The sequence below is a fragment of the Dama dama genome, chromosome 20 (assembly GCF_033118175.1).
Source record: "Dama dama isolate Ldn47 chromosome 20, ASM3311817v1, whole genome shotgun sequence".
Lineage (NCBI taxonomy): Eukaryota > Metazoa > Chordata > Mammalia > Artiodactyla > Cervidae > Dama > Dama dama.
In genome coordinates, this window is record NC_083700.1 from 115,461,957 (window position 1) to 115,480,419 (window position 18,463).

At 50.8% G+C, this 18,463-nt stretch overlaps 2 protein-coding genes across 7 annotated transcripts in view; both read right to left on the bottom strand.

Annotated features, from left to right (window-relative positions):
* NDUFA10 (NADH:ubiquinone oxidoreductase subunit A10) overlaps positions 1–10,251 on the bottom strand; it is a 97,489-nt gene extending 87,238 nt beyond the window's left edge. For all 6 annotated transcript variants that reach the window (XM_061122631.1, XM_061122633.1, XM_061122634.1 and 3 more), the window contains exons 1-6: positions 10,094–10,251; positions 5,104–5,272; positions 4,186–4,401; positions 3,600–3,686; positions 2,036–2,157; positions 142–221 (exon numbers count right to left, since the gene is read on the bottom strand). In XM_061122631.1, the coding sequence (XP_060978614.1) occupies positions 142–221; positions 2,036–2,157; positions 3,600–3,686; positions 4,186–4,401; positions 5,104–5,272; positions 10,094–10,168 (749 nt within the window). In that variant the 5' untranslated portion in view covers positions 10,169–10,251. The remainder of the gene's footprint in view (positions 1–141; positions 222–2,035; positions 2,158–3,599; positions 3,687–4,185; positions 4,402–5,103; positions 5,273–10,093) is intronic.
* Positions 10,252–13,083: 2,832 nt separating this feature from the next.
* Positions 13,084–17,793, bottom strand: LOC133041679 (olfactory receptor 6B2-like). Its single transcript, XM_061122637.1, has one exon. It carries the CDS (start codon positions 15,832–15,834, stop codon positions 14,749–14,751), a length of 1,086 nt encoding a protein of 361 aa, XP_060978620.1. The 5' UTR covers positions 15,835–17,793; the 3' UTR covers positions 13,084–14,748.
* Between the last annotated feature and the right edge of the window lie 670 nt (positions 17,794–18,463).

Genomic DNA, 18,463 nt, shown 5'->3' on the forward strand with positions numbered 1-18,463 from the left:
CCTGCTGTCGCTCTTGCTTATAAACGTCAGATTGAATCTCCCCAGGTGAGATCCAGAGAAATGAACAAGCGCTCCCTGGGCTGGGGGGCCATGTGTGCAGGGCTCCCGGCTGGCGCATAAACCCACTGCGCCCCCGCTCACCTCATCTCAGGCAGGAAGGTCCCCTTATAGGCATTCTCGATGTCTTGAAGGTAGGCGGAGGTGATCTTCATCTCATGTGGCTAAATGAAAGCAGAAAGCAAATGTGGGACACGTCCAGACTTCTTTTCTTTTTCCCGTGCTTATGTAAAGTGTGAGACAATCAACCAACACAGTGTTCCCAGGACGACTCATGTGGGGTGCTGCGGGGGCTAGGGGTGACAGGAAGAGGCTGAGTGCCAGTCCTAACAGGCCCCCTCCTGCGCACAGAGGGCAGGAGTCTATGCAGGGAGACCTGGGGTGCGACCTTCTCTTCCCAGACTCTGAGATGTGACTGCGAGCGGCTACAGCGCCTGCCCTGTGCCCGCGTGCAGGGAATGAGAGCTGACAGGCTGTAGCAGGGGAAGGCCCACCTCTCCCCCATCCTCACACCCTCCTGTCAGCAACTGGCTCCCCACCCCTCCCGTACCACTCACCCCACCCCTCCTACCTTCCCAATCTCACTTCCCTTTCCCATGAAGCTTGCCAAGTACGGAAATGTACACTTCCAATCGTGAGTGGCAACATTCTGCACTGAAAACCTCTTAGTTTAGCAATGCTGAAGGCTAGATTATCTTTCACCATGTTCAAGATTCTTCGTGGCATTTGCATGTTTTATTTCCTTGTTTACTATTAGTATCCACCATAGGAATACACATCTAAAAATGACATAATGTTTCTTTGATAAAATGTCTCCTTTTCTTAGACACAGTGGTAGTTTTAGCTGGTGACAGTATTCATCAAGTACTGGAAAACAAAAATGTTAATAGGTCTAATTTGTTCTTCTAAACTGTCTCTGAAATACTGCTATCCAGATAACAAGAGTTATCTAGAGAACTGTAAATATTAATACATAACTTCCTATTTCTTGGTAAATGTTACTTTAATAAGCAAGTGTTCCCTAAAGTGATAAATACTTCTGACTTGTAGTTCCCTTCTTTGGCCACCAGACGGAACACTCTCCAAAGTATAAACCACATGGCACCCTCAGGAGTAAACGCTCCAAGGTGCAGCCAGGTCACCAGCAGAGACACAGGTATCCCGAGCATGCTCACTGCTGATCGGGGAAGGGGGAGAGTGACCAAAGGCTCTTTGAGCCGCGTCAAGGGCGCCTGAGCATCTCTGCTGCCCTGGAGAGGAACAGCCCTGAGAGGCACTGGCTGAGCACCCACATGAGCGCCCAGGATAGACCCTGGGACAACAGATACACAGGCCTAAGTCCATGTTGTCGTCACAGTGTCAAAAAGACAGTGTTTCCTCCCATGAAAAAACACTCTCAGTGGGAGTGATCTTTCCAACAATGCCTAGTTGTAAGGGCAACGATGGGCCTGGTCACCCTGCACCCCGCTGGCAAGACCAACTTCAAATTGCAGGGCTTCAAAGACCGCCTGTCTGAGCACCACTAAGACAGTGAACGGATGTGTGTGGAGATCCCTCTCTGGGGTCACAGAGTCACTGAGCAGGAGAAAGAGGACGAGGGGCCCAACCCCATTAGACGTGAGAGGTAAACTCAAAGGGTGTCAGAGACCATTCTCAACTTGCAGGAAGCAGCAGAGCATGACAAGCCCATCGAAAGGAAAAAGGGAGGTCCCGTCAGGAGGCACGCGTGTCCTCAGGGTCACTTGTGTTCAGGTGACACAGGCACGGGGAGGAGGGCAGGGTGCACTGGGCCAGGGGGCCCCGGGGAGCAGGGAGCAAGGACCGCCTGCAGTCCACCACACCAGCAGCCGTGGGCAGGCACGCGCGCACCCAGGCCCCCGTGGGGGCCGTCAGTGAGCCAGTCTCCCACCGCGTGTGAACACCACCACCGTGAAGGCCGACACAGAGAGGCGGGTCTAGGACAGGAAGGCTGAGTTACGTTTCCCTTCTTCTGGATCCGGCTCTGGAGCTCGGGGACCGGCACGTCCACGTAGACGACCACGTGGGGGGGCAGGTACTCACAGACGGTGACCTTCTTCACCTGGTTATAGTGGTCCACACCTGGCGGGAGAGAAGCCCCAGCTGTCAGCCAGCGGTCCAGACAGCCTGCAGACACACGTCCCTCTCAGATCAAGGGACAAGGGCACAGGCAGCTCTCAGAGCCGCACGCCAACCTGCAGCCACATGTCAGTCACGGCCACGACCGCTGGCTGCATACACATCACGCTGGCACACGGCGCCCACAGTCACTGTCCACGCAGTGCTCCCCCCATCACCACAGACCACAAGCATCAGGCCACCGGAACTAGCTGACTATCAAGGGCTTCCCTGGTGGCCCGGTGGTCCAGAACCCGCCAGCCAATGGAGGAAATGCAGGTTTGATCCCTCAGTCTGGAAGATCCCCTGGAGGAGGAAATGGCTACCCACACCAGGATTCTTGCCTGGAGAATCCCATGGACAGAGGCGCCTGGTGGGCTACAGTCCATTGGGTCTCAAAGTGTCAGACGTGACTGAGCGACTAAACAAGAATAATCCAAAGTCAGACACTGGGATTTGAGCCCAGCCTAGTGACACTCTGACTTCACTTTCAGAGCTCTCTGCAGGCCTGCTCTGCACGCGTCTTGGCTGCATGGGAGGTGCAATGGGTAGCCCCATCGGCCCGGTGGGTCCACTCTTCCTCTCCCACAGGCTCGCCATGGGCACGTCCTGGGTGCCTCTGGCCCAGCAGGTGCTGCACTGCCCGCTTCGGGCCTTCCTCTTGTGGTGCCCCGTCCAACCCCAACTTCCTGCCAAGGGTCTCCTTCTTGACCTCCCTTCCCGAACACATCCTTCAGACAAACGACCTCAAACCGAACCACATGTCTCCCTCACCTAACCCCAAGGGGGTCCCCTGCACTCTCAGGAAGAACCCAGTGCCCACCCCCTGTGCGCCCCCATCCCCAGCACCCGGCCCCTCTCTGAGCCTCGCCAGCGCCCGCAGTGCATGCCGCTCCCTCAAGGGCAGCACCGTGGCTCACCCAGGGCTCCCTGCTCAGGGGCGCTGCCCCCGACACCCCGTCTCCAGGCGGCCAGCCGTTCCCCAGGCCCCCTCACTCCTCGTGGCCAGGTTAACTGCAACCAGGAGCCTTTCTCCTTGCCTACTGGCCACTGGTCAGACCTTCACCACCCAGTGCTGCTGTCACTGAAAGCACCAGAACAGCACGTGGGAGAGGAGGCGGCCTTCACAGGCCAGGAATGAGCCGTGGTGGCTGCAGGCAGGGAGGCTCCCAGACAGGCCGTTCCGTGAGACCGTCTGCTGAGGCTGTCCACTGTGCTCTCATGGGGACAGAAGACTTTAGAAGGGAAAGAGGCGGACAGGGACTGGCTTTTCCTGAGGAACAGCATCATTCATCTACTTATTAACAACAGACATTCACAGAATGTGTACCAGCTGCAGGGTGGGGGTAGCAGGACCTTTACAAAGCCACCCCTGTGCCCACAAGGCCAGCCTGCCGCCGACTCACACTGCTTCCGGATGAAGCCTTGGCGGTACATTGCCTCCAGGAAGACAAAGTCACTGTAGATGGAGCGCTCCAACACCACACCCTGTCCTGTTTAAAAACGTGGAAACAAAAATCAGAATCAGAAAATAATTACAGTAGTGAAAATCAGTCTGTTCACTTTAGAAATGGAAAAAAATTATCTACAACTCCATTTCCATACCAAATATTTTCAAAAGAACACATATCATATATGCACTTCTAAGCGGAAAATCATTTTCTAAAACTAGAATACTTATCCACTTCAGAAATACAATGTTCTGTTTCGCTCTTTCACAGATCCAACAGAAACATCAGCTAACAGAGAAAGGACACTGGTTTTTGAAATGTAGATTCCCCGCCCCCATCCCAACTGCCCAGAAAGACCGCAGGGTCAGCCCCGAACCACACCATCGTGGATCTCAGGTATGATCTAATTGGAAAGCCAGAACTTGCCTCATCAAACACCCCTTAAAAACAGCTCTACAGAGAGGCAATCTAGAACGACTGAACTCCAGAAGGGGCCTCAGCGCAGGCTGCGCCCAACAGCTGTCCGCGCAGGGACACGCACCTGTGCTGAGCAGGTGCTCCAGGGCGTCCGCGTACTGCAGCAGGCGGCTGGCGTACAGCCAGGCCTGCAGGCGGTAGCTGTGGCCGTCGTTGCTTTTCGGGTCGTCGTAAAACTTCTCCAAGCTGCAGTTGCCACTGAACTGCACAGGCAGGGGCTTCCCGTCCCCTGTGGTGCTGTCTGCGTAGTGGATCCCCGCCTCGGGAAAGTGTTTCAGGCCTGAAGAGACAAGCCACCAGACGAAACGTGATGCGGGGACGTCACACCCCGCAGAGCAGTGGAGACCCAGCTGAACACCGTCCCTGCGGCCGGTCGGCTGAGACCCGGGGAAAGTCACCCTGATGCCTGTGTCCCTGGTGCACAGACGGGAGCACATGAGACCCTGGAGACAATGTGTGCAGGGGCGGCTCGAAGCCCAGGGCTGACGACAGCAGGTCCCCCACAGCCTCGTGTGAGCTCCTCCCGAGAGGGAGAGCCGCCTGTTCGTGCGGGCATCTGCTGCATGCATGTGGGCATTGGCCCCTCAAAAACTAGAGAAGGGGCTTGGACAACACCAGCCCAGAGTCAGAACCGGGGCGACAGCCGGCTCTGCACCAGGCAGCTGCGTGCCACCACTTCCTACTGAGGGAACATGTCTGTGAGTGAGAGGGGACCATCGGCCCTGCTCCAGGGGCGGTTACACAAGTGAGACTGCTCAGGTGAACGTGCTCAGCTTACATCATCAACATAAAATCCCAATCCAAACTCGTAACCAGCTTGGACTTCAAAAACGTCCCTTATCTGGAAGATTAAAAACAGCTTTTTCCACAAGTATTTCAAAAACGTAAAATACCTACCTTAGGCCCAACTCTACCTACTCAACGTGAAAATAAAGTCACGCCCAGATACGGGGCTGCTTACCTGCGTGACACAAGTTCATACCTAGTTTCTCGGCTACTTCTTTCGCGAGCTTGCTTTTTCCAGAACATATGTTGCCATCCACAGTTATCAGTTTGCTGTTTGCTGTCATCTTTTTGGTTGCTCTTTCACCAAGTATGAACGCCAACGGGCCGTACTGCAGCTTGCACTGGGCACTTGTATGAATTCCTCCCTGAAAAACACACATCACACATCACCACATGAGCATCCTGGTTACAGCAGGCATTAGCAACTGTTAGACATAAATGCCAAGAAGACCCTCGGTGACAAAAAAACCAACATCGACATCTTTACAACCTATTTGTTTAATTACCATCTTCCAGCCCCACCCTGAACATAAGTTCATAAAGGCAGGAGATTGTTTTGACCACTGCTAAATCCTCAGGACCTGGAACAGGACACATCTACCTTGTTCAATAAAAATTTTGTGTGTGTGTGTGTGTGTGTGTGTGTATGAATGAAAGAAAGGCAGGCCGGAGGGGAGGCAGGGAAGAAGGGAACAGAGAACATTTCTCTAGTTCAGGCCTCTGTCTCTGGAATGGGTTATCTCATGTTTTTAAGCAGCTCCTGATGTCCTGAAAGTACTTGAAAGCTAACAGACCTAAAACTGAAATTCAGCATCCACACCTGACCCCCATCTGTTCCCCCTCACAAGTTCCCCTCCACCATCCCCCAAGCAGAACAAAGGCAAGAGTCACCTGTGACCCCCTCCTCCTTCCTCCGGCTCCATCACCACGCACACAACCCCACTGACCCCAGCCCTTAAGTGTCTCTGGCTAGCGGCCCCTCCCTCCCCTCGGCACACTGACCATGGCCATCTCACATCCCTTGCCTGCTTCTCCTGTCTCCGGCATCCGGATCTATTCTCCACACTGAAACTCAAACACCACGCCTCGCCACTGAGCTGCCCCCCCCAAAAAAAAACCCACCGATCAGCACAGGGAGGAGCTGGAATGCCCCATGCAGTACTGGGCTAGAGCGAGAGGCATCGCTGTGAGCTCACGTCCAGTTCACTACAGACCAGGGGTCACACAGGGAAACACTCACGGACACAGGTATTCAGAGGTGCATACACTGGACTCCCCTGCTGTCTGCCAGAAGGGCCCAGAGCAACAACACCCCAGGATCAATTACGCCGGGCACCTAGATCTTGGTTTCTAACGCTGTCCTCCAGTCAAAGGAGCAAGGGCTCCTGGAGAAATGGCTGATTCCACGGCTACCCTCTAAGGAAGTGCTCACACACACACCGGGGCGGGCAGGCTGCAGGGAGACAGGAGCCACCTGAACGAGAGCCCGGTGGCCACAGCCGGAACAGCCTGAGGGACACAGTACAGCTGCACCGAGTGTTAGCCCAAAGTACAACACGCACGCAGCCCACACTGGTAGAAATATGTAAGTGTGCAGGGGAGAGGAGCCTCCCGCACAACAGAATTCCAGGTAATTTATGCGGATACTCTGCCCTGCGGACAGAGCATAATCCCCACTCCCTGGGTGTGGGCTGCTCGCAGTGACTTCCCTCCACAGAGGACTCGACGGAAAGCAGGGAGGAAAGAGCAACTTCACAGCAGAGACACTGCCGCTACCCCAGTCAGGCGACTAAGGTTGACAGTGACAAGTCACGGTCACAGCGTACTTCGCATAGTACGTGGGGAGGACGGCACTTGACCTCTGTGCGCTTCCTCCCCAGAACACACAACCGCAGTCTAGTCATGAGAAAATATCAGGCGAGTCCCACCGAGGGACAAACTACCCGCCCAGTACTGCCCCAAACTGCCGTAGGCCTCAGACACAGGAGAACCTGAGAAACCACTGCAACCAGAGGAGGCCAATGGGCAGAACGATAGGTATCACAATGCTCCAGAGGTAACGCCCGAAAAGACAAACCACCCAAAGGCCCATCGACAGGAGACCAGCTTAGTAAACGGCAGGGTAGTCTCCATATCCCCAAAGTCTCAAATCCCAACAACTGAGAATCCTTTCACTTAGCAGCCAAGTGCGTGTCAGTCATTCATTCATTTATTCATTCAACAACTATTTCTTGATTCCCAAACCATCCTGTCCTTTTCCTAGACAGAATATGGGGATACAGCAGTGAGTCAAAAAGATCCCACAGGATAACAAAGCAAAAAAGAAATTATAGAGTGAGTGCTACGGAGGGAGCACAGTGCAAAGGATGGGATGTACATTAAAATGGGTGGTTACAGAACCCTTACAGAGATTGACATCTGAAGAAAGACTGGGAGGCAGTGAGGGAACTGGCCTCGTGGACATCTGGGAAGAGGAACAGTGAGCGTCAATGCTGAGGCTAGAGCACTGCAAGGGTCAGCAAGGCCAGGGTAGCTGCTGCCAAGGGGACTGGACGGGGGAAGAGTAGCAGAGGAGACAAGTGAGAAGGTTAATCATATTGGTACCTTGCATCCTGGAAATCAATCACTCTTGCCCCTGGAGAAGGGAAAGGCTCCCCACTCCAGTATTCTGGCCTGGAGAATTCCATGGACTGTAGTCCATTGGGTCGCAAAGAGTCGGACACGACTGAACAACTTTCACTCACTCCTCCAGGCTACCTCTGAGCCATGTGCAAATTGTTCCTTATCCATGTCCCCAACCTGAAGACACCACAAGATGTAGCACAGAGCAGGTGCACGGTAACATCTGTAGAAAGCTATCAGCCATTCTGATTCCAAAATTTTTGGAAACTGCTTTTTTACATTTATGGTAGTCTTTCTGTAATTTCCTATCCTCAGTCCCATTTTTCTGTTCTGTGGAATCACATGGAATAGTGATCTTTCATAACACATTTCCAATTTCTTCAATTATTCCTCAAGTATTAGGTTGATGAAAAAGTAAGTGTGGTTTTGGACAGTGAATTTTAAATGATTATAACTAGGCTCAAACACATCTTTGTTAATCAAAATAGGAACCATTACAATCAACATGTTTCTGCCAACAATAAATAGGTTTGTTTATTCCTATAGGGTAAAAATCCATGCTTTGGGACTCAATGAACTCTTGGAAAGCATTTTCTGCCTCTTGCTGGTTGTGGAAGTGTTCTCCATGCAAAAAGTCATCAAGGTGCTTGAAGAAGTGGTAGCTGGTTGGCGACAGGTCAGGCGCATATGGTGGATGAGGCAAAACTTTGTAGCCCAATTCGTTCAACTTCTAAAGTGTTGGTTGTGCAACGTGCAGCCGGGTGTTGTCGTGGAGAACTGAGCCCATTCTGTTCACCAGTGCCAGCTGCAGGTGCTGCAGTTTACTGTGCATCTCATCGACTTGCTGAGCATACTTCTCAGATGTAGTGGTTTCACCAGGATTCAGAAATCTGTAGTGGATCAGATGGGCAGCAGACCACCAAACAGTGACCATGATGTTTTCTTTGGTGAAAGCTTGGCTTTGAGAAGTGTTTTGGAGTTTCTTTTCAGTACAACCACTGAGCTGGTCATTACTGATTGTTGTATAAAATCCACTTTTTGTCACATGCCACAATCCGATAGAAAAATGGTTCATTGTTATTGCAGAGAATAAGAGAAGACGACACTTCAAAATGATGATTTTTTTGATTTTCAGTCAGCTCATGAGGCACCCACTAATTGAGCTTTTTCCCCTTTCCAATTTGCTTCAAATGTCAAACCACCACAGAATGGTCGATGCTAAGTTCTTCAGCAACTTCTCGTGTAGCTGTAAGAGGATCAGCTTTGATGATCCTCTCAATTGGTCACTGTCAACTTCCAATGACTAGCCACTGAGATTGTCTTCAAGGCCCTTGTCTCCTTTGCAAAACTTCTTGAACCATCACTGCACTGTACGTTCATTAGCAGTTCCTGGGCCAAACACGTTGATGTTGCGAGTTGTCTCCACTGCTTTAAGACCCATTTTGAACTCAAATAAAAAAAATCACTCAAATTTGCTTTTTGTCTATCATTTACCTAGTCTAAAATAAATGTAAAATACACAAGAAGTAAGGTCATTAGCAAAAAAAAAAAAATAAAGTGAGAAATGTGCATTAAAATGATGTATAACATAACCACATTTAAGAATGTATTTCAACAATGTGAAATGCAATTACTTTTGCACCAACCTAATAACAAGCTGCATACCCTTTGCATCCTATTCATTCTTCTCTGGACCTACTAAAGTCCATCTACATACCCTGCAGGGAGTGATGTGACTGGACACAGTCACAGGTGGGTCCACATAGTGAGCACCCCACAGCAGAGTAGCACCCCCTCTATCCTGGGGCTCTCAGTTCCACTAATGCAGGGAAGTATACTGCATGTTAAACACAATTATCTCTCTTTTTTTCTTCTCTTTTGCAGCCTGAATTATCTCCTAAAGACATTTATAGGGCTTTTTAATAAGACCACTGCACTGTTCTGTTCAATAACCTTTGCTCATCAAAATCCTGAGCACAGAGATCAAGTCTCTTTACAATTTGCCACAACGTTCCTCCAGTCACTAGGAGCCACAGAAGCTATGATACAGTCACTGTCATAAAATGGTTTTCCTGACACAACTCATTTTGCTTGTCTTGTCGGCTCTGCGTACAGTGTCATTCCAGAAGCTCTCCTAATGCTTCCAGATCTGACCTGAACGCCTTCTGCCATTTCTGCTCTCCGTCACTCACCCCTTACCCGGCCATTGACAGCGCCCCCTCAGGAGTTAATGACTGAATGAACGCGCGCGCCCCCGGCCCGGGCTCAATACACCTGCTCACTCGCCCACCCCACAACCGCTGTAAACTGGCTTCCCCCAGCAGGGCGGCCAGGAGGCCCATTCACCTCCGTGCCCCACTTTCTACTTCCAGCTGAGAGAAAATGGCCTGAAGAAGCTGACGGCCCCTCCAAGCTCTGTCCTCGCAACACACGACCAGACACTTCAGAGGACAGTGGGACCCCCCGCCAGGAAGGGCCCTGGGAGGCCCGGGGAGGTGAGGACGGGGCGTCGCCAGAAGGACAAGACAGGTCGCCCCCGCAGCTCCCGCCCGCCGCAGGCTCACCACGCGCGGGGCGACCGCCGCGAGGCCCCGCGAAGCCGCGGACGCGGGGACAAGTCTCAACAGCCTCAAGGCCATGGCTCCGCGGTCTGCACCGGCTCAAGGACCCGAGGGGACGCGGTCGCGTCGGGGTCCTCTCCGGCTGCCGGCGCGCCGCCGTGACGTCACGGCCGGGGTGTCCGCGCCGCGCCTGACGGGTTCAGGCGGCGAGCGCAGGCGCACAACGCGCAGTCGCGGGCTGGTCCGCCAGGGGTCTCCCTTTGCGTCCGCCTCATCCCGGCTTCTTAGGGCCCGTCCGCCGCCGGAGTTCTGAGGGGTGAGTTCCGAAGAGTTGTCCTCCCACCGCCCAGGTTCCTAGGGGAGGCTCGCCCGGGTCCCCGAGAGGCTCGACCGCCGCCTGGGTTCTGAGGGACGGTCCTCTCGCCGCTTGGATCTTAAAGGGAGGCCCGCCCGCCGCGGGTTTTGAGGTGGCGCAGTGTGGGGAGCTGAAGCCGCCCCGGGCCCGGTAGTTACTACCGCGCCTCATCCGCGTCCAGGGCGCACCCCATCCTCCCGACTCCCCAGGGCTGCAGGGGCGGACTTCAGGGTCACCTTGAAAGTGTCTCCGCAGCTCACAAACCACCGGAGGCTAGGAGGGCGGCCCGGGGCTGAAAGGAGGGCCGGTGTGAGAGCGGACGCCGGACAAGCGTGATCCTCAGGGAGGCTCTCGAAGAGGGGTCAGGACCAGAACCGGCCTTCCCGGCCCACGGTGCTTGAGAGTTCTTTCCTACTACACTTGCCATTTGAAAAGGTCTTACAAACCTCACCCTCCTCCTCCTCAGGCGTATTGTTTTTAATACCCTAAGTGTTGTTTAACATTCATTCGGTTTTCAACTTTTCAGAATGGTCATGCAGTTGTCACAACAAATGTCCTTTCAATGGATATGTCTCCAGTAAGAGAACTGCTTATTCAAAATTCAGATCCCCAGCCCCCAATGTCGGAGGGTCTGATTTAGAAGATCTGGGATGGGCTCTAAAATCTGTTTAGCAAGCTTCCAGCTGGTTCTGATGTGAATGACCCACATTGAGAGAAACGCGGCTCTATACATTGTCCGAGAGCAAGGGCCGTGTCCAGATCCTGCACCACTGTGCCCTCAGCCCCAAGCAGACTCCTCACACAGGACAGGTGTGCCTTAAATACAGTTAGGTGACCAGGTGTGACCAGGTAGCCCCAAGCCATCCAGCCCGGTGGAGTCGCCACTTATTACCCGAGTGCTGGCTCCACGTTGTGATGTCTGGGAAGCCGCATGTCCTTTCCAGTGTGTCTGAGAAGTTGGGGGTGGGGGGTGAGGGTGGGGACGTCTCCCTGTCAGGTTCTCTGGCCTTGTGCCACTAGCCAATTTGTATAGTCGCTCCAGCACTTGGTTGTCTTTCCTGCTTCACCCAAGCAAACACACATCCTTATCACTTCCCAAGACCAAGTTCTGTGTTTATTAAATTTGTGCTGATGCCATGGTGAAAAAGAGAGCAAGATCTCAGTGGAAAGCAAAATAACCTTAAGTTAAATATCACTGTCCTAAGTTTTTTCAAACAACCGTGTGTGTGTGTGTGTGCGTGCACACGCGCGCATACAATAGACACATAGACATAGTCACAATCGTGTCTGACTCTTTGCAAAACCGTGCACTGTAGCCCACCAGGCTCCTCTGTCCAAGGGATTTTCCAGGCAAGAATACTGGAGCTGTTTGCCATTTCCACCTCCAGGAGATCTTACTGGACCAGACATTGAACCCTCATCTTCTGCATTAGCAGGAAGATTCTTTACCACTGGGGCCAGCTGGAAACAACTCCCCCAAATGGGATCACATGGTCAGTCTCCTTGGCCCCGCACCCACCACTCTGTTTTGAGAACTGCCTTTCTGTCAAGGGCCTTTCCAGGCCTGGCCTCCTCTGCTCCCTGGTTCCTGCCTCCAGATATGGATCTGAGACAGGAGGCATCCACAGGGGCAGACCTCAGGACTCAACCCTAACGTTTAAGATGAATATTGTAGGAAGGCATGTTTGATTATATATAGTGTTTCCCCAACTACCTGTTTAAAACCAAAGCTTACTTAGTTAAACAGAAATACTCTTGTATCTAGAGTAAGTTGAGCTGTTGGTGCACAGAAATAATTGTTCAATGTCCCTAATAGTAAGATGGTTCACATGAATATTTGTTCTGGGATCTGGACAGCCAGCCATGACCAAGTGCTGCCATTCCATATCCAGAAACAGGGAGAGGAAGCAGTGTACTCGGGAATGTCCCTCCAAATGAGCTCCATTTATGATTCTCTAGCCTGTCTGTCCAGCTTCAGTTGGAGCAATTGTATAATCACTTAACTACAGCAGTGAAACCAAATGAGCAGAAGTTCAATATTAGCTTATAAGAGAGAAAGGTGGATTTTCTGGATCAGTATGAGATACTTTGAAAACCACAATACATTAAGTCTCCTGCACTTGAACAAGTTCTGTTCTGAGAACACATTTCTAAGTCCAACAAGATGAGCCTAGGTACCCAACTAACACAACTGACTAATACTGTATTGTAATAGCTTTATAATACTTTACACAATATATAAAAAACAGACAACATGTTTAACCTGACAGTACACACAATACCTTGAAAAGTACAGTAGTATATACCAACAGTTGGCATACAGGGCTGGCATGGATTGCACAGGCAAAGTTACTGACTGGAGGAGACAGAGGAGGTGGGAGATGGTAGAACTGAAGGATCGTCAGCAACAGGAGATGGAGGGTGAGCTGCTGCTTCACTCACGCATGACATGGATGGCCCAGGTTCTGCTTCCTTCTTGGATTCAGTTCAGTCCACCCTCTTGAAAAAAAAAAAAGGATCCAGTGATGTCTGGATAGTACCTCTCTTTTCTCTTCATAGATGACATGGTAACACTGATTTGCACTCTAAATGGCTGCTGCAACCTTTGTGTACAGTTCTACTTGTGTGATTGGACACACAAACACACGGCCAACTCTTTGAGAGTCTGCATCTTGAATGTTTGTATGTAGGGGACTTATTGTAACAAAAATATTATACCTGCATTATCCTGAAATCACATAAGGTGCAACAGTTTACTAATTACTTGATTAAAAAAATCTACAAAAACCTATAGCAAACATCATACTTAATAGTGAAGACTGATGCTTTCCTTCTAATCTTTCTAAAATAAGAAACAGGTTACAATATCTGCAGGCTTCCTTGGTGGCTCAGCATTAAAGACTGCGTGCCAATGGCAGAGACACAGGATCCATCCTTGGGTTAGAAGATTCCCTGGAGGAAGAAATGGCAACCCACTCCAGTATTCTTGCCTGAAGAATCACATGCACGACAGAGGAGCCTGGTGGGCTACAGTCCATGGAGTCACAAAGAGTGACCACGGCTGAATGACTAACTTTCACTTTCAAGACATGCAGATTGGAAAAGAAGAAGACTATCTGTATATGTAGGTAACATGATTGTTTATGTAGAAAACTCAAAGCAATCTACAAAATTTCCTAGAAATAGTAAGTGAATTCAGCAAGATTTCAGGTTACAAAGTCAACATGAAAATCAACTACATTTCTATATACTAACAAAAAAGTGGAAACAAAAAGAATGCAATGCCATTTATGATAGCTCCAGAAATATAGTACTTAGGTATAAATCTAGCAGAACATGCAAGATACGTATGCTGAAAGCCACACAACATGAGAAGACTCAACAGAGAAACAACGAGAATTCTCCCCCAACTGATTTGTTAGTTTAACGCAAGTCCTGTCAAAGTCTCAACAAGATTTTTATTGATGTAGATGAGCTTGTAATAAAATTCCCCTGTCCAGGCCCTAGAAGAGCAGCAGCCTTTTGGAAAAGGAAGAGTGAAGTGGGAGGGATTATTCCTCCACTGTTGAGGATTTATTCTGCGTCTATGTTAATGGAGACCACGTGGTCCTGGCAGAGGGACTGCCAAAGAGATCAGAAATAAGTCAGCACCAGTATTGTCAACTGATGCTTTCCAAAGGTTCAGTGCAGCTCAGCAAAGGAATGACAGCCTTTTGAGCAAATGGCATTACAGCAGTTGGATGTCCATGGACAACAAACCTTAGTATGCCCATCACACCTTATACAAAACCTGACTCACAGTGGATCATGGCCCTTCATTGTAAGGGCAAAGCTATGAAACCCTTAGAAAAAAGTCATAGGATAAAACCTTCAGGACTGAGGATTAGGGAAAGAATTCTTGGGCTTGACATCAAGAACATAATACACATGAATAGACAAACAGACCATGAAACAAAATGAGTCCAAAAAGAGATGAGAATAAATAGATATTTGGTTTATGAAAAGGGTGATTTTGCAGAGGGCAAAGCATTGTCTTTTCAACAAAGAGTGGGTTCCGGTCAACTTCATATACATATAGAAAAGAGTTAATGCTGACCCACATCTCATACTGTAAATAAAAATCAATTTCTGGTGGACTATAAATTGAGACATGAAAGGTAAAACAGCAAAGCTTGTGGAGTTACACAGGAGAATATCTTCATGATATTGGAATAGGCAAACAATTCTCAAATGGAAGATAAGATGCTATTACCATCACAAATTAGACTATAGGACATTTAATTGTGCTGCTTTGAAACTTGGTCTAAGACCAGAGCCTTTTCAAGGCACCCTTGAACTCCTTGTTCCTGAGACAGTAGATCAAGGGGTTGATGATTGGGGTGAGGACAGTGTAAACAGCAGAAATGAACTTATTGGAGCTCCGGGAATCAATAGCCTGGGGCCGAACATACATGAAGATCATGGCCGTGTAGAAGATAGTGACCACGGTGAGGTGGGAGGCGCAGGTGGAGAAGGCTCTCCAGCGGCCCGTGGCCGAGGGGATGCACAGGACGGCCAGGGTGATGTGCCCGTAGGACAGCACAGTGGCCACGAGCGGGAACACCAGGATGAGGAAGGCCAGAATGAAGTCAACCAGTTCTGCGGTCGAGAAGTCTGTGCAGGCCAGTTTGAGGATGGGGGAGATGTCACAGAAGAAGTGGTTCAGGACGTTGGAACCACAGAACTTGGCACTGGAGATAAAGTATACCTTGATCACAGAGATGGTGAAGCCACTCATGAAGGAGAAGGCCACCAGCTGGACACAGAGCCCCGTGGTCATGATGGCTTGGTAGCGCAGGGGGTGGCAGATGGCCACATAGCGGTCGTAGGCCATGGAGGCCAGGAGCACACACTCAGTACACACCAGGGAGCTGAAGAAGTAGAGCTGGGTCATGCAGCCCATGAAGGAGATGCACCTCCTCTGCAGGAGGAAGCCATCCAGCATCTTGGGGATGATGTCAGACACGTACCAGATCTCCAGGGAAGACATGGAGCCCAGAAAGTAGTACATGGGCCTGTGGAGGGAGGGGCTGCCCCAGACGGTGAGGATGATGGCCAGGTTCTCCACCAGCACGAAGAGGTAGGTGAGCAGGAAGAGGAGGAAGAGCAGGTCCTGCAGCCAGGGGGCCGTGGGGAAGCCCACCAGGATGAAGGCGCTGACCTGGGTCACATTCTGCCCCCTCATACTCCTGTGCAGGGCACCCAGGTCTACAAACAACCTTTGTGCCAGATGAGGGCCAAGGGTGGCTGGGGAGAGAAAGCAGAGGTCAGCCTTGGGGGTGGGTTTTGACCCAAGGAGGTAGTGCCTGGTTCCTTGGACAGCAGGGGAGCAGTCATACAGTATTTCCATGTCTTGAAGTAGAAAAGCCCTTCATACATTTAGAGGTAATGACAGGACATCTAGGGAGAGTGGACATGCAGAGGAATAGTTGTTTAGAACTTAAGAGCAGAGACCCTTTGCACGGCCCATCAGGATGTGTGATTGGGACCCAGGATGGGTGTATCGGCCCTGTCTTGGGCTGTGGGTCATGTTTTACAAGAGAACATGAGCCTGGATTCCTTAGCCACCACTAGTATCCACTGCCTCTACCACCTGCATCGGGACCAACCATGACGAAAGCTTAGTGAACTTCCTTCCTCCCGAATTCTATACATGGCAGCTGCTCTTCCACATCTGCTGTGCTCTGCCCTGGGTCAGAAAGCTCCACAGGGAAGGCGGGTCAGATGTGACTGAGGTCATGCCTGTCCCTCCCCAGAGGGAAGTGTTGTCAGGGCCTGAGTAGCTGCTGCAGGTGAGTGAGGGTCTCCAGGTCTCTGGTGGTGTGACCTGTCACCCACCCTCAACCCATGCCCCCACCCATAATCATACTCACCCACACACAAATACACACTGACACATTCATACAACACATCTACACTGACATTCTCATACCCATACATAACACACACACAGATACACACTGACATGTTCCTACAACATACCTACACACACAGTCTCACACCCATACATACACACACACAAATACACACTGACACATTAATACAACATACGTACACTCAGTCTCACATACATACAGATACACACTGACATGTTCATACAACATACCTACACTCACAGTCTCATACCCATACATACACACAGACAAATACACACTAACACATTAATACAACATACGTACACTCAGTCTCACAAACATACATACAGATACACACTGACATTACAACATACCTACACTCAAAATCTCACACCCATACACACACACACACAGATACACACTGACACATTCACACAATACACCTACACTCACAGACTCATACCCTATCTACACACTCGCAACACATAAATACACACTGACACATTTATACAACACAGCTACACTCAGAGACTCATATTTATACATGCACACACAGATTCACACTGACATATTCATACAGCACACCTACATGCACAATTTTGCATCCATATACACACACAGACACTGAGACATACAACACACCTACAGTCTCATGCCCATGTATACACAGAGACACATACAGATACACACTGACACGTTCATACAACTTACCTACAATCAGTCTCACACTCATATAAACACACACAGATGCACACCAAGTTCATACAACACACCTACAGTCTCACGCCCATATGTACATACACAAACACTGACACATTCATGCAACACGCCTACACTTACAGTCCCAAACACACACACAGATACACTGACACATTTATACAACACTCCTACAGTCTCACACCCATATGTACACACAGATACACACTGACATGTTCATACAACACACGTACACACTCAGTCTGTCACCCATACACATTCACACACACACACAGATACACACTGGCACATTCATCCACACACCTACATTCACAGTCACACACACACACATGTACGCACATACTCAGGAAGTCCTGGCTGCCTTTGCTGGTCAGAGCAGATTGTAAGGATGGGGGAGTGAATGGGTGGGGAGTAGGTGAGAAGCTAGGGGCAGGGGGAGTATGGCCAACAGAATGATCAGGGCAGTCACTGGTCTGTGTCCGATGGGAGGAGGGAGCATTCATCAGGCTTGGAAACTTCCTTCAGGTCTGCTCCATGGATGCTGAGCAGGAAGGAAAGGACCTGCAGAAGGTCAGGCCCACAGCCCTCAGGGAAGAATCCCCAACTGAGCTGAAGGGCTGGGGGAGGGTGGAGAAGGCTCCAGGAAAGGGCTGCAGGCTCACAAGATGGGCGGGGGCTGTGAGCCTCACCTCAGCTGGCTCCTGGGGCTGTCTCCCCAGGTCATCTAGGCAGGACATGAAGGGAAGACTGTTGTGGGGGAGGTGGGCAGGGAACACCTGTGGTAAGGAGGGAGATGTATGGGAGGGTAGAACCAGTGGGCGTGCAGAGGGGAGATAAGGAGACCACTCCCGACAAACACCCAGGATGAAGGCTGGCCTAAGGGCTGAGGAGCTTCTCACGGAGCCTGACCCACGTGGTGACACCACAGGAAAGGATGCTCTGAGCTGCAAGACCACTGCCTTCCTGCCCCGCTGAGTGTGGACCCCTAACTCCCACCACCCTCACCCCGCTCCCATCCGCTCTGCTTCTTGCTCATCTGCTGAGCTCCCCTCCACCTCACAGCTGCTCCTTCTCTCCTCTCTGCTCCAGCAGAGCAGCCTCGGGCCTTATCTGAACCTGCTGTCCACATGCCTTCCCTGGGGCGGCACCTGGGGCTCTTGCCCAACCTCATGCCCCCGAGTCTTTGTCCCAGAAACACAGCGGTGTATCCATCTCCCTGCCACGCTGTAGGAGGTGATGGATACCCAGCTCCTGGACACCCGACAGGTGTGGGTTTTTATCCCACCTGGATGCCCCACCACCCCGCAACTGTGCTGGCCAAAGGAACCCATGTGGATGGTATGGCGAAGGACAACTCACTAGAATAATTCCAGGCATACATCACTGGGAAAGACCCTGATGCTGGGA